The 16962-nt window shown below is 33.6% G+C and overlaps 2 protein-coding genes across 3 annotated transcripts; both read left to right on the top strand.

The window, feature by feature from the left end:
* The first annotated feature begins 953 nt into the window (after window positions 1–953).
* Window positions 954–1879, top strand: LOC106720241 (frataxin homolog, mitochondrial). Its single transcript, XM_014514836.2, has 2 exons — window positions 954–1299; window positions 1598–1879. Exons 1-2 carry the CDS (start codon window positions 1009–1011, stop codon window positions 1847–1849), a joined length of 543 nt encoding a protein of 180 aa, XP_014370322.2. The 5' UTR covers window positions 954–1008; the 3' UTR covers window positions 1850–1879.
* LOC106720092 lies at window positions 1856–11033 on the top strand. Of its 2 annotated transcripts, XM_045678874.1 has the most exons (17): window positions 1856–1996; window positions 2076–2209; window positions 2915–3033; window positions 3328–3485; window positions 5406–5583; window positions 5810–5916; window positions 6161–6430; window positions 6698–6898; window positions 7637–7820; window positions 8131–8273; window positions 8549–8668; window positions 8943–9147; window positions 9274–9360; window positions 9603–9811; window positions 10092–10187; window positions 10365–10508; window positions 10750–11031. In XM_045678874.1, the coding sequence occupies exons 1-17, from the start codon at window positions 1922–1924 to the stop codon at window positions 10942–10944; spliced, it is 2625 nt and encodes an 874-aa protein (XP_045534830.1). In that variant the 5' UTR covers window positions 1856–1921; the 3' UTR covers window positions 10945–11031. The 2 variants fall into 2 exon arrangements, with proteins under 2 accessions (XP_045534830.1, XP_045534831.1); XM_045678875.1 differs by lacking the exon at window positions 9274–9360 and having other exon boundaries at window positions 10750–11033.
* Window positions 11034–16962: the final 5929 nt, after the last annotated feature.

Below are 16962 nucleotides of genomic sequence, written 5' to 3' on the forward strand. Positions count from 1 at the left end.
CTGTTTTGGTAAAGTTAAAGGAAATGATCAATTAAAACATTTTGTAGAAACTTGAATATGGTGATGCAATTCAATGCATCTTTTATAAGGTTAGGTTTCATTGTTAATTCGTAAATCTTGTGACGTAAACAATCTAGTAAAAGTTGGATTTTTTCAGAACGCGAGGCAAAGTGAATCTGCGTTGTTTTTTTATATTTTATAGAAAAATGTTGATCTAATCATTTTGTCGTTTAAGAAAACTAAATGAATTGTCGCTAATAAAAAAAAAGTTGCGTACAGACCTATGTGGATTTACTGAAGGTCGTTGCTCCATCTTTTCTATGGATGCTAATATATCTTCCTTTCAAATCGTTTTTCCCATTCAAGTAACTCTATAGTATCGGTTAATGGCCAAGGGACTCGCAATACGGTTGTATTTGATCAATATACAGACGTAGAAAAGGGACAGTTTATTTTCGGCTTTCTGCAATAAATGATACTCATTCATTACTCGCATTCATTATTTTCTTGATTTCAAAATGTAAGTGAAACTACATTTTATTTGTAGATACCAAGTTTTCATCTTTCTGCTATATTTGTATTATGTGATATCTATCAAATTGTCTAAAAAAATGCAAAAAAAGATAACACACATTCTTTTGACTACAAATTCAAAAAAATAGAAAAATGTAAGTTGTATCTGTTTTAGAACCTGTAAAATACGACATCAAAAATATCTCGACCTAAAAATGATAAAAGCTCAAAATTTATTTATATCGTACTGGAGAAAAAAAATTCTAATATAATAAAAATTTCAAGAAAATAAAATATTTTCGCCAATAGTTAATCTTTTTTCTACCATTTCTATATGCATATTTTTAATGAAATAACGTTGAAACTGTTTTTATGAACGTTAATTCAACTGTCTCACGTCAACGTCATCGGCGTAGTTGACAGTTGTCAGTGTCGCTTTCTGTCAGTCTAATGTAACCTCTGAAAGTTTTGCAAAATCTTTAAAGTTTTCATAAAATGATAAGGAACATCTTTCGTACCAGCCGTTGGCTGGTACTAAGGCAGATCAATAATTTTACCCCTATTGTATTAAATCAATGTGTTCCACTAAATAACTGCAAAACTAGCTCTTGTCTTCCGAATAGAACATTTTTGAGAAATTCGTCAAATAGTTCACAAATTTCAGAATTAGTGGATCCAGTAGTTTATGAAGAGATCTGTAACGAAACCCTAGAATCTTTGTGTGATTATTTTGAAGAAATTGTGGACCAATCGTCCAATTTAAAAGGCGCGGACGTAACATACAGTGTAAGTAAAGTACCATTATAAAATAATGCATTATTTATATAAAACTTTTATACGTTGCGAGTATGTTAGTCTTCTAAAAACATGAAAATAGTACATTAACTAAAATTATATTAACCATAGAATAAAATGGTTGTAAATAAAATCTATTCAAAAATTTATGACCTTTTCAATCATGTTGCAAAATTGTAGTAAATAAAAAAGCTAATGTAAAATGTTAATAATTAACAATTATGAACATCGAATGAGAATCCAAACAATTTTTTTCCTCATTTAGTGATTAAAAATAATTTTGTTACAGGATGGAGTATTAACAGTAGCACTTGGTCCAGAATATGGTACTTATGTAATAAACAGACAAAGTCCAAACAAACAAATCTGGCTTAGCTCTCCCGTATCTGGACCTAAACGTTATGACCTTATATTAAAAGATGGAGGATATTGGATGTACAAGCATGACGGTGTAACTTTACATAAGCTGTTACAAGATGAAATATCAAAAATTGTTGTTACTAAAGTAGATTTTGGAAGTTGTAGTCACGCTTTTATTTAAATTGTTATGTTATTTTTTGTTAAATATTAAATAGCTATTATTTTTTATTTTCGTTGTTTTTTTGTTGTCAAAATGGAAGTTATAGAAGATGGAAATATTATGGATAGGATTCCTATTCTATTGCAAAGAGATTTTCAGTATTACCAGGTATGTATTTTAAAAACCTTAATTCTATTATATATATATTTTATTTTATCATATTAAACTGGATTTTCTACATTTTCAGGAAAAACAAACTGTCTTATCTGAAAAAATATGTCAAGGTGTGGTCGGTGGGAGATTGGATTTTCCAAGGAATGCTTCATTTGCTGCAGTCAAAATTGTTTTGTGGTTAGAAGAGGAATTTCAAATTGCATTCAAGTAGGTTGAGGAATTGTTTACATTAAAACATCTGTACAAAAAAAAAATGTTATATATTTATTTGTCTTGGTGAAATCAAGCATAGATGTATAACATAATTTGGAAGAACACAAAGGCTACTAATAACTATAGTCAAAACCGTTTATAGCGACATCGTTTAGAACAACATACCGGTTAAATTGACCAAAATCAAAGGTCCTGGCTGAATGTTATATACATATCTTTCCTATTAATACCTGTCACCGGTTGTTACAACTATCGGTTTTTACGACTCAATATGAGTAGTCCCTTCGATGTCGTTATAACAGATTTTGACTGTAATTGTTTTTTTTTTCAATTCCACATAGTAAAATTAAAATGATATAAACAACAATTATGTTCCTTTCATTGTAATTTCTTGATTATACATGGGTTTTGGTAATCCATCCGTGCGACAACCAGGAAACGGACATAGGATAATTTTTACCCCGTATTCTATTTTTTATTCCGCGCGGACGGAGTCGCGGGTAAAAGCTAGTTTATAATATTAGTAAGATTTTCATCTCTGTTTTGTGAAAATAACAGGGATGACAAAATATTTTATAAAAAGATTTTGGTTTCGGAAACCAACGGTTAGAACAGTGTGGTTTTGTTAAATTTGTATTCTCTTCCAACTTGTCATACTACTGTTTTTTTTTTTTTAATTAACTTATAAATGTTTTTCAGTCAAGGATCTGGAATGTTTGTTAAAATAGATGGTGAGAATCGTATTGGTGGTGTAGTCAAGACCTCGGATCCGGAAAAATTCGTGCAACTGGCTGTAAAAGCTGGTGACTTTTTACTTGGTTAGTAAATGAACTAAATTGAATCTTTTTTTAAGGCTTTTTCATGTAATTAAATGATGTGATTAGGTCAATATAGACATTTCTAAGGAAAGTATACTAAGCAGACGAAAATCATCATTCATAATTAGCCCGTATCTTGGTGTGCGTGAAATTAAAAAAAAAATCTACTAATAAGTATATGTCACCAGGGGATAGTTTAGCTTTCCAACAGTGAAAGAATTTTTCAAATCAGTTTTGTAGTTTCGGAGTCTATTCAATGCAAATATGTACCAATGTCCTTGTTTCGTATTTCAGAACATCTTCATACTCTCGCGCAAGAAGCACTCGACCACGCAGATCTTCCAGTGTTAACAGCCACACTGGGAGCTGCCGCGTTACTTAAAAACACTTTCTATTACTATGTCCAACATGTAGAAGAAAGTGGCAACACTGAAAGGCATTCGAGATTACAGGTATTTGCTACTACAGTCAAAACCGTTTATAGCGACATCGTTTAGAACAACATACCGGTTAAATTGACCAAAATCAAAGGTCCTGGCTGAATGTTATTACATATCTTTCCTATTAATACCTGTCACCGGTTGTTACAACTATCGGTTTTTACGACTCAATATGAGTAGTCCCTTCGATGTCGTTATAACAGATTTTGACTGTATTTGTAACAATATTTTTAAGATAAAATGTCATTGATTGATTTATATTAGGTCCTTACATATGAAATTGGCGTTTTTCGTACTGGCCACTTTAATCACGAATTTCTCCTCTTTGGTAAGGAATTCCAAATTCAAATTTGTACAGCTATAGACTCATGTATTTGTGGTTCGATGACCGTCATTCATTTGTTTTTTTTCTTCTGTTTTTTTCTGTTTGCGTCACTCATTTTACAAAATGGAAAACTTAAAATATCGCATTATTTACGAGTACGAGTTCCGCCGTGGCACTAGTGCTGCGGAAACGACTCGAAGGGTGAATGATGTGTATGGCGGTCGTGTTGCAAAAGAAAACACAGTTCGTTTTTGGTTCCAACGTTTTCGTTCTGGAAATTTCGATCTGCAGAACAAGCCCCGTGGACGGCCTGAGACTCAAGTTGATAATGAAGAGTTGAAGGCTATTGTGGAAGCGGATCCATCGCAAACCACGTCCGAGTTAGCTGCAGGCTGCGATGTTAGTGATAAAACTGTTTTAATTTACTTGAAGCAAATTGGGAAGATTAAAAAGCTTGAAAGGTGGGTACCTCACGAATTGACTGAAGCAAACCGGCAAACGCGCGTCGACTGTTGCGTTACATTACTAAACCGGCACAATAATGAAGGTATTTTAAACCGAATCATTACCTGTGATGAAAAATGGGTTCTTTGCGATAATCGGAAGCGCTCAGCGCAATGGTTGGATCCTGGCCAGCCAGCCAAATCCTGCCCCAAGCGAAAATTAACCCCAAAAAAGTTACTTGTAAGCGTTTGGTGGACTAGTGCCGGTATTGTTCATTACAGTTTTCTCAAATCTGGCCAGACTATTACGGCTGATGTCTATTGTCAGCAATTGCAAACCATGATGGAAAAGCTAGCGGCTAAACAACCTAGGCTGGTCAATCGCTCCACGCCACTGCTGCTTCACGACAACGCTAGACCACACACTGCGCAACAGACGGCTACTAAATTAGAAGAGCTTCAATTGGAAAGTCTAAGACATCCTCCGTACTCCCCGGACCTTGCTCCAACAGATTACCATTTTTTTCGAAATTTGGATAACTTCTTGCAAGGGAAAAAATTCAACTCCGATGGGGCAGTCCAAATCGCCTTCAAAGATTTTATTGATTCCCGTCCGACTGTTTTTTTTAGTAAAGGGATCAATGAATTACCTATGAGATGGCAAAAGTGCATAGAAAATAATGGTTCATACTTTGATTAATTAAATATATTATATTAAAAAATATTCGACTTTTTGTTCCTCCCATACAAAACGCCAATTTCATATGTAAGGACCTAATATGTTAACTTCAAATTTTTATATCACTCAAGAACAAATCATTTATAAGAGAAGCATTGTTATTTTTATTTATATAACTAGCTGTCGCCAGCGACTCCGTCCGCGCGTAGTTAAAAAAAAAATTAAAGGGGGGGAGGTATTTCTGAAAAATAGATGTTGGCCGATTCTCAGACCTACTGAATATGCTCACAAAATTTCATGAGAATCGGTCAAGCCGTTTCGGAGGAGTTCAAGTTTGAACCCCGTGACACGAGAATTTTATATATTAGATAAAGCAATCAATTAGTCGGGTAACTAATAATTACAGTACTTCTTTTTATACAATAAAAAAAATATATAATTGAAGGACCAAAAAAGAAAACGCTTATTTTTTATATCCTTTTTAGGCATGTTACAAGAGATACGTGACAATGTCGGAAGCTGTAGGCGAGAGAGTGTTAGATTTGCACAACCGAGTCCTGTCTCTGTACATTCTGCAAGACGCTGGAGGCCGGCCTATAGAGGACCAGCGTCCTGTCGCTACAGGCACGCCCTCTGTGCAAGGATGGTGGCTCTATATGAACGGTAATTTGATTAGTATTGTGGTGATTTGCTTTGAAAAATATTTGTTTGTTGCCCGACTGCCAGTAGGGTAATGTTTTTTTAGTGGGTGTACATTTGTGATTAAGTTTGTATTTTCAACAAGCGACACGCTAAAGTATGGTGACTTAATTCTAGGAAAAAAAGTAAAGTGAATTAGACTTTTTGTTTTTAAATGAATGGAAATAACTAGTGAATAGTTTTATTTCAGGTATTCGAAAAGATTTGTGGGACACTGTACCTCCCAGAATGGCACAAAGAATATTTGCTGGAATGCTCAATGAAACATTAACTATACTCACAGTGAGATATTGTCAGGTTCGTATACATAATTATGAATAGTTATTGACGTAATAGACACATTTAAAGTACAAATTATAAAATTATTTCGGTACAAAAGAGAAGAAAATAAGAGAGATTTTTAACTGTTAAGTGACTTGCTTTTTATAATCAATCTATAGAACCCTAGATTATAAAAAAACCATAAATCCCTTATTTAATGTTCTTAATTATTTATTTAAATTATGCAATAGACTAACAGTGAAATATCTCAATTGTACAGACGAATACCTCAGATTCAACAACACCATTATTGTTAAACGATATTCTAAACATATTGCTCTGCGTGGCTCAACTGTTGCCGTGTATTGGGGGGTGTGGCGCGCACGTGGCGGGGCTGGGGGCGGGGCCGGGGGCGGGGGCGGGGCTGGGGGCGGGGCCGGGGGCGGGGCCGGGGGCGGGGCAGCGTGACGTACGTGATCTGCACGCAAAGTGCAACGAACTCTTCAAATGTATGATATATAGGGGAGCTGAGTTGCATTTTTTATATCAAGTAAGTATACAGGTTCCAAAATAACATTTTGTAATTTATTTTTTTTAATATTTTCAAAAACTAACTTTTTTCCGCTATACCATATGGTCTATATTAGTTTGTTAACTTGTTTAGTTCACTTCATTGCAATCCAAGTTTTTCACAAAGTTATATTTCAAAGGAAAATAATGAAAGAATGTCTTCAAATAGATGTTTTTTTATTATTCCTTCGATCATTTATTCATTATTTGACATTTTTATAGTCATTATATGTTTTTTACATTTTAGGTATTCAAAGAAAGAGATGAAGACATTAGAGTAGAGGATTGTCCTTATCCGTGGTATACATTTGTTAGTCCGAATTTATTCGACAACTTCGAAAACTTCAACATAAAGCACACAAAAGATTTACAGGACAAAACTGCGATTTCATTAGAGCTTCTTGTATTATTAGCACAGCCGCAGCCATCTTGGACTTTATTAGTAAAAGTAATCTATACAAATTATACTAATGTTATAAATGCGATTTTTTAGATGGATGGATGGATGTTTGTTTGAAGGTATCTCCGAAACGGCTCAACGGATCTTTATGAAATTTGGCACAGATGTAGAACACAGTCTGGAAGAACATATAGGCTACTTATTACGTTTTTTTATTTCGCGCGTACGGAGTCGCGGGCAACTTCTATGCTTAATAAATATTTACGTTCTTTTAAATAGAATTAACACTTTCTTATCTATTTTTATCATTTATCATTAATACATATGCCTTAATCACTACGAAATTCAATTAAGTTAATTTTTTAGGCTATTGAGAGAGTTTCCTTTTATACACTAGTTGTCGCCCGCGACTCCGTCCGCGCGGAATTAAAAAATCCTTAATAAGTAGCCTATGTATTCTTCCAGACTACGTTCTACATCTGTGCCTAATTTCATCAAGATTCGTTGAGCCGTTCCGGAGATACCTTCAAACAAACATCTATCCATCCATCCATCCATCCATCCATCCATCCATCCATCCATCTATCCATCCATCCATCCATCTATTTATCCATCCATCCATCCATCCATCCACCTATCCATCCATCCTTCCATCCATCCACCTATCCATCCATCCATACATCCATCCATCAATCCATCCATCCATCTATAAGATTTTTATGTACTAAAGTGGACTCATCAAGTGTTATTGAATGTATTAAATGAATTATTTAATTTAAATGCTAGGTATTAATGATGCGTGAGTGTCGTATAGCACGATTATTGTTACACCATGGAGTACGTAATATGTCTGTTGAGAATGCGCGCTGGCCCGCAAATGGTCTCTGGTACAATACTGAAGAGAGAAAGAAATGTGATGGGTTTCTGTGTACCGCTGATGGTTTTTGTACATATAGAAGTGATGGTGCTGGTTAGTTATACCTAATTATATAGATTTGGGAAAAAATTAAAAAAATCTGGAAAGATTTAGATTTTTTTACGAAAAACGAGATAACTAGATTTATTGAAAATCTTAATTCATATGCGGCTTAAACGATAGATACTGAACCCCACTAAATTTTTGATCCATACATTAAGAAGTACCTGTATATATACTTACATATTTTTTAACTTTTCAAACTTATTATTTGAAATTAAACTTAAAAAAGTAATTTTTCTTAAAGTACGTCATATGTAGTAACATCAGGAAGATATTTGGGTACCAAAAATATGTTTTTCAGTGGACGTGGAATACGCTCGTAGCGTGGGCGCACTGACCAACATATTGGCCACAGTGGGCAGTAGAGCTGAGCTCAAGTCCACTCTATGTTACGCTTTGGAACTCTCTGGTCGGGACTGGGCCTCGTGTTTGGATAAACGTCAAGTATGTTTTCAATCTTTTATACTAAAACAATAGCGCCCCTTAAAAGAACATTTTTTTTGTCCAATAATATACATATGTTTGTCAAAATCTTGTATAAATCTAATGATAAATCATTTTAATTTATTAATTTAACTTAGTGTCTGTATTTTTTTTATTTCAAGCGCTTTAAAAATAAATAGATAGGATATTTTATCTGTACGACGGGATAGTGTCATATTTAGAAGAGTTCTATGTTATTGTGGTCGTATAGTACAGAGAAGCTATATTTGTATTAGGTATGGTGTGACCGACGTCCGCCATGGCTGGCCGGTATACTGGCCATCGTAGGCACTGCGCTGCAGTTCTTGCCTCCAATCTTAGTGAATGCCATACAAAGTGGAGCCTCAATGTATCAGGTTGAGATTTACGTAATTTTTAAATGTCTTGTATTCTCCTTTGTTCGTCATTATTTCTGCAGTAAACATATACGAGGTATAGTTGCTTTTGTAAGTTTAAAAATGCAATTCTGACTGGTATGAAAAATTCTAGTCTAGAATCAACTTTGGACATTCACACCCATATTAAATTGGTCATCTACACTCCGTATTTGAAACGTTAAATACCAATTTCTTAGCCTAAAAGCTAATTTTTTTAAAAAGGTATTATTTGGAGGAAAAAAAATATTTTCAGACGATGTCTCTGTGTTTGAGTTGCATATCGAGGTCTTTAGACTGCATACCGCGGTGCTTTACGAACGCTGCTGATGTCATAGAGGGTACATTACCATCCAACGTGAACCCTGTTGGCGGCTCAGTGATGCTGCAGATGTTGATCACCATCACATATGAGGAACTACAGAAGTGGGCAAAGAAAGAAGTCATTAAAGAAAAAACTGGTGACTATATTTCAATATTACGTTAACTATTAAAGCTCTGATTGTCATTTTCTCTTGTAATTTAGTGTTTTGATGAGATTTCAATGATGTAAAATAGCGCCATCTATGGAAAAAAATATGTTTCAGTTGGAAACGGCGAAGCGCATAATTTAAACGCAAAACAAAATAGAGCTAAAGTCAAACATGTCAGGATACGGACTCTCGCCACTTCAAGTAAACATTTCATTATATTTATAAACTCTTTTAACTGAATTCATACATTGGTCACTTTGAGACCCTTAGTGTAGACAACGCTTGCTTAAAAGAGACCATTTGACTTCAAACAAATGGACTAAAAATGGCTGTCAATCATATCTCTTACCACTCATAGACTATCAATAGTTTTCGTTACAACCAAACCGGTTTAAACCGGATCAAGTCAGATTTAAACCATCGAAATTACCGGTTTTATCCAGATCCATCCAGTTCAGTGAGTTTCGACGCGGCTCATAGTACTCCGTCATCGATAGCACTCGCTATAGCAGAAGCGCTTTGCTCCATTGATGAAGATGATAAACATACGCAAGAGATACAGACTCTAGTTGCACAAACTAAACAAACGTTTAAGTTATCTGATCAGTTTGGATTAGAAGATTTTCCTGAGTTTGCTGAATTTTTTGAAGAGGTAAGGTTTCAATTGTAGCAAAACATATAATGACAAATGTATCTGTTAAATAAAAATAAAAAATATGTACCTAATTACACTCAGGAAGAACTAAAGGAAACCCCACTCCTTATAATCAATTCAGCTATTTTGACTGCAAACGGTCACTATGAAAGTGGAATAAATACAAACAAATTCACATAAAAAGCGTTACCTTTCTGAATTAGTTGGGTTAAAATATTATAATATAACAAATTGCACAATTTTAGTATACTAGAGCAGTATTCTTATTTGAATCCAGGGTAGCGTACCAGCTAGTAACGCGGAGAGAGATAGCGATGCCGCCATCTTGACTAACCAAATATTGATGACGTCATCAGGACGAGATAGTCTAAGAGTATGTATAAATTAATCATTACAAGTTTTACAAACACTTTGTTACAAAACTAAAGCCCTAACGATATATCAAAGCACATTTAATGTAAGGATAGTGGAATAGTAATTCTATAAACATTTATATTGCCTTTATCTGATATTTTTAAGCGAAATTTTACTTTTTAAATGTTATTTCTAGGTAATGTATGATCATCTTCAGCTGCATTCAGAATGGATATACAAAGAGTTGGGTGTCCAAGAGACTTGTGACGTAGACATACCATTGAACAAAGCGCCTCTGTTGTACATCATGTTTCACATTGGACGAAGACCATTTGATCAGGTTGATACTGAATAGGGAAATGTTGTTAGTTTAATAAGAAATACGTTAAATGTGTTATTGACTATGCACTAAGACTAAGCAAGGATGATAGGTTTCTAGGTCTATAATTTTTTAATTATCTCTTTTTAGTTTGGAATATTTACCGTTAATTTTTTTAATCAAAATCCAAGATTAAAACATGTTGTTATCTCTGTGTTGTCAAAGTTAAACCAACAAGTCGGTTTATAAAGTCTATGTTCAGTTTCTCAGAGGTGAGTGGGCGATGCCGTGGAGCAAGTTAGTGCGTGTGGCGGCCGCTTGGTCCGGAGTAGAGGGCGCTAGAGTGCACATCAACAGACGTTCCGATGTACGCAACGTGAAGACGCACGGCAAATGTAACAAGCAGCTATTGGAATTGTACAGCATATTTAAAGTACCACATGAAGGTCTTCTATGAAAAATACTCCAAGGAAGAAAAATAAAACATTACGGGAAAATAGTTATGTGCATCTAAACTAGATGGCGTTAATTCTAATAAAGAAAATTTTGCTTTTTTTTTCATGATGTATCAAGAGTTTTATGTAGTTTGTTAATGAGATGTAATGCTTGAATAAATTATTGAATGTAATTTGTTGTTTTTCTTACATACAGCATTGAAAATATCTTTTGTCTTATTGGAACGAAGTTCCTTATCGCGCGTTGTGAAAGGGGGCTAGACGGAAAAAAATATTACGAAAAGTTGTCACGACACTTTTTGCTATAGTAAGTATGTTAACGACGAATGAGCGCTACTTCACCATGGCAACGACGTGACAATGTATAACGAAAATTCATAGAAAACATTGGTTCCTTCACTAATTAATCGAAAGGAACTTCGTTCCATCCGGGTGTCCCTTGACACCTCTCAAGTTTTTTTATATTGAAAAATTTAAGATACCACTCATGTAATTTTAAAAATATATTAGCTGTGACTGCATTTAAACTTTGCAGAATACAATGATAACACTTGCATTTGCGTTTATCGCTGGTTGCGAGCAAGCGCGATGTAAGCCGAATAAATTTTGGACAAATCCCAAAAATAGCAAGGGTTTTGAAAGAATCTAGGATCTGTAAACGATTTGAAGTAACATTTCTATCTAAAGTGTAGTATTTTGACTGTGGATTTCGACTTTCGAAGTCAGAAATCATATTCTCATCCTTCTTATCTTTGAAAATGACAGAGACAACATGTGTCAACACAACTTTTACAGGAGACAAATTTCATGGTCAGAAATTTATGCTAAAATTTCGTTTAAGGAGAACTTATCATGAAAGTTATACCTTTATTAGAACATAATTGTTATTTCTTTTTCTTTTAAAGATCACTCGTGATACTGTTTTTGAGGTGTTACAACGGTGTAAACTTACTGTTTACATTGCTCAAGTTTCGTCATTATCTTGATTGTGCAATCGTATAGCAATTCGCCAAAATGTCGCGGGCTTAGAACAGAACACGTTACCATTTGCTTAATACTTCAAATGTCACTATTCAATTAACATGTTACATTTGATTTTCAAATCTATTGCTAATGTACATAAGGTTTATTTTCCTTTGCCTTGTTGTAAGTTGTGTAGCCGTATTTTGCGAGGTACACACGGTATCAAGTGTATCCTGAATACAAAGCTTAGCTCTCTGCCAACTTGTCCAGCTTCCGATAAAGGCAATGGAGGATTGCTGTCACCGTGACACAGATTAAAATTTTCAGATGTACAGTTAGGCATAAAGTATTATTTTCATTTACTTCAATAATAGTTCTTTTTTATTTACTAGTGAACTAAAATTATTTTCAAGCGCCTGATTCGGCATCATTAGGTTATGAGACTCCATTCATAAGTAGCCTTCTCGCTGTTATTGCTTATTATTGTACTTCTTAATCTAGAGTTTTTATTTATCTTATTCTTTTTCTTCTACATATACAATGTTTTATTAATATTATGTACAATATTTTATTTTTACTTATTTATTTCTAATATATTACTGTATTACATAATATTGTATTAGTAAAATAGTATCTTCAATTCATATCTGCCCTGCACATAATTATACTTTCCTCTCATATACCGGATGACTGTTAGAGAATGCCTTTAGGCATTAAGTCCTCATTGTACTTATAAAAGTGCTAAAGATTAAATAAATAAATAAAAATAAAACTGATACAAAGCGCAAGGACTCAGGTTTGCCAACATTTGTATGTGTGTTTATAAAGAAAAGTCAGAAACAGCTGTGTCTACTTACCAATGAATTTATTAGTAACTAAATTTAACAAGAGATTACGTCTATTCATCGGATATCATAATATAACATTCACCTAATTTGACTCCGTATCTAACTGATGTTAAGTTGAAATGTTTTAAATACTTGACCTTTCTGTGTATCCGTTAATCTTTGGTCCGTGTGAATTTATTTGTATGGAATTAACGAGACCGTTAGAATCGGTTCGTTTGGTTTAACGGTAGTGCTTATAGGGTCTATTGATAACCTGCTTTGATTGGTAATCCTGATAACTGTCTCTAAGACACTTATAACTTGTAATTACTATTTCGTTCATGAACAAGAAATAAATAAAGCTTTGTTCTATTTTGAAAAAATAAATAACGTTTAATGAGACATACTTTTACACAAATGCAGATAATTAATGGTGAACATTTTACTTCATTAATAAAAAAATAAAAAAAAAATAAAAAAAAAATTTACTTCATAATTTTTTGCCATTAAAAGTCTTGCTTCTTTAAAAAAAACTAATTTAAATTCGTACGCTGTATTTTTCCTAACGTATTTTTTTCCTTCGTACGGTAATCTAATCTTAACCTAGATTTTTTTTCCGTTGCCTTTAAGAATATAATAATAAAAATAGTGAACGAAATCCGCACGTTTCCATCTGCATAGTGAAGTAAACGATGCAAATTCCTTGCAGCACTTAATTACATCTCCGATGTTAATTCCGCGTCGTGCCTAACTTAATGCTTAGATTGTGTTAAGTAGTTGCACTTAGAATGAGACGTGATTGTGGAGCGGCGGCAATTTGTTTGAACAATAAAATTTAAATGAACACTGCATTTGTAAATACTGTAGACACAGTTTGATACCGGTTATGGTGAACCGTACTAATAATAATATCGGTTATTGTAATATCGGTTAGGAAACGAATCGGTAATTAGAACGAAAAATTGCTATTTTGTTCGATTTTATCAGCTGAAACATTTTTAATTATAGTTAACAAGCATATTAATAGTCATTTTTTGTATTTTTTTCGGATGAAGTTAAGGAAAATTGATAGTAAATGTATAAAATTTAATTTAATCTCACTTAATAAGTGATTTTCGCCTGTGACATATCCACTACTAGCACTTAGTGTGGGTAGTTTGTAATAAGGAAAAAGTATCTTGTAAATAGAATATAATTTAACTTAACTTCTTGATCTAACATCAATCTATCCCCAATCACCCACGACTTTATCGGTAGTTCTATAAAAAAGATGCATAGGCGTCGCCAGGGGAAGCGGGGCAAAAGGGGCATACCTCCCCCTAGGGAATCTATAAAATATAAAACATATATATAAACTACTTCGAAATACTAAGATGCCTATAATTCTAATGGATCCACATAGATAATTCCAAAACAATAGACGCACCCTTGTAAGAATTTTTATTTTTGTACGACCAAAAGTCGTGGAAGGCATCGTCTGAACAGTCATAGTCATTTAAACTCTACGTTACTAGTGGAGAAACTATTTCAATATTCTCAACAGAAACAAAACAATATTTCTTACCTGGAAATGTTTTACAAAAGATCATAAATTTATACGACCGGGGAAGTTGCTTTGAGGGAGAATTAAAGGAAGGTGTGACGCGAGTTACTCGGAGTTTTGACTTCGTGTCTATTCTTACAAACAAGTTTAGGCAAGTTGTGGCTGCAGTGCTCAGAGGACGTTACGAGTATAACTTACTTTATAAAGTTCACAGTTAACTTTGAGCTCGTATAAATATAATATGTCTCAGTGAAGGTATCGTTTAAATAATAAAAGTCATACAAGGTTCTACAACATCAAACGGTTAGTTAAAATTGATATTATTTAATTTAATTTTGACAATAAAGATTCGTCTTGATATTGTTTTTATTGATTTATTTTCATATGTATGCAAATGATGCTTTTACAATACTATACCAAAACTATTGTTGGGAAGTTTTCCCCAGCATTATTTCTTTTTATAACAAATCAGAAAACAAGAAGCATAGCGAATTCGGTATAACATGCATATTACCTTGTTATGAATTCATTTGTACCGTGCCTCCCCGGAGACTTATTTAGCTCTGTTGAAAAATTTCATTACGCCGCCGAGGGGAGAAATAACAAAACGAGATTAATTTATCTTTCTTTCACTTAAACGAAAAAATACTGATGATTGTGATTTAAAAAAAATATTAAACGGCTCATTTATCACTTCACAATTTGTTTTTTTAACTGAATAAAATTATTGTTATTTAAAAATAAATCAGTATTTTCGATTAAAAATACATACTTTTTGTAGTGTATTGACTAAATTGTCGGTAGTCTCATCATGCGCCTACCGCATACGTCACGTGTCAGTCGTATTTCGGCAGTCGAGCGGTAACGTTGTGTGCGTTTTGTGATGTCGGTAAGCTGTAAAATATATCAATGACTAGTACGTTACATATTGGAAAGGAAAAATTATTGGAGGTAAATTTTATAATTCGTCGACTGTAAGTTGACTGTATGTCTGATGACTAAACACATAATGCAAATTGAACTTAAAATATGTCTTAGTTATGAAACAAACAAGACGGCTTTACCTGTTCGGAGTAAGTGCGTAGTACGGTATAAAACACAACTCAAAGTCTTATAAGATTTAGGTGCCGTGACTGCCGCACATTAATTGTACTTTAAGGCAGTTTGTATCATATGTGCACAACTTTGTAAGCCTACGCTCCGAGATGTTGTGTTGGATATTGTTACAAGAGTGAATTTACTGTACCCAAGTGCTCGGATGATTAACTTTTAATTATTTTAATTTCTTTTTGTTAAATAAGAGACCGAAGAAAGTATGGGTGAGTTCTTTGAAAGGATCTTCAAAAGGTGGCATGGTGAGTGTCTTGCCAACTAACTTTAGATACGACAGTTGATAGAGATGTAAGAAGATTAGAACAAACGAGTAGATAAAAGACTACGTCAGCGCAGAATTTAAAAAAAAAAGCAGCCTATAATATACACGCGTGCATCAGCTACCTTCCCGTCAAAGTCCCGTTAAAATTTGACAAGCCGTTCCGGAGATTACTCGAAACAAAAGTTGATTTACGGACAGACAGAGAAAAATTTATTTTTCCTTTATTCGTTGTCAGCTACACAAATATATCATGTGTACGAAATATAACTTTTTTCTCGACATTACATACAGACATACAAATTTTACTAATAAGTATAGATAAACAACCATTGTTAGGTTTGTTTTGTCTGTGAAGGAGTGAGAATACACTTTTAGAAGAAAACAAAAGCGCACTTGTGTAGACATAGCCTTAAATATTTAAATTTAATACTTTAACGTGTTTCTATTTATTTGTAATTGATTAGAGTTTAAAATATACATCTGTATAAGTTAATCATCTCAAACTCCTTGAAAATCTGCCCAAACTGAAGTTTTATTTGTTCTAGGAAATTAGTTAGAGAGTTGATCAGTTAATTAGATAACGTGTGATCTTCGCCGCCCCGGGCAAACTGACTCCGGCGTCGGCACAACTATTTGATTATCCACAAACATGCTCACAGAGAATTAGTTAATATAACATGTAACCATTATTATAATTCTCTACGAGTTTGTATATTGTAAGCGAAACTATGGTCGTTTCATCATTGACTCTTCGTATGTACTCTCTTCATATAAAATGCATTCGTTAGTTTTGTATTGTTATTTATATAAATATTTTATTAGTTACTTGATTTTACATGTCATAAAAATAGTGTTTTAAATCACATGTATATACGTGTACAGAAGTAAACGACTTAAGTACATTCTGCTTTAGAAAAAAACCTTTATTATCCCGCTTAATTGCAAGGAAGATTTGAAGAGCAATCGGTATAACGTCCATAAATATCCTCTTTATTATAAAGAACTAGGTATTATCTATTCAATAATAGTTAAAGATATGTATTGACCTACCTCAATGTACGAACCAATACTGACTTTACTCTCCTTTATAAAACGAAGCATCCTCCAATTAATGAGGATATTGAGTTCCCGCTATATTTCCTGTAAGCAATTGAATAATACCGCATTCTGTAGGTACCTCTACAAAAGAAGAAAACCCTCGCATCGACTACATGGAAAAGCTTTTTGAAATATTGGAATTTTACTGTTTGATTATTTTCCAGTAGTCTAAGTCTATACAATTTGATGATAGTAGCAATTTTTAGGTGACAAG

Source organism: Papilio machaon, chromosome 8 (assembly GCF_912999745.1).
Source record: "Papilio machaon chromosome 8, ilPapMach1.1, whole genome shotgun sequence".
Classification (NCBI taxonomy): domain Eukaryota; kingdom Metazoa; phylum Arthropoda; class Insecta; order Lepidoptera; family Papilionidae; genus Papilio; species Papilio machaon.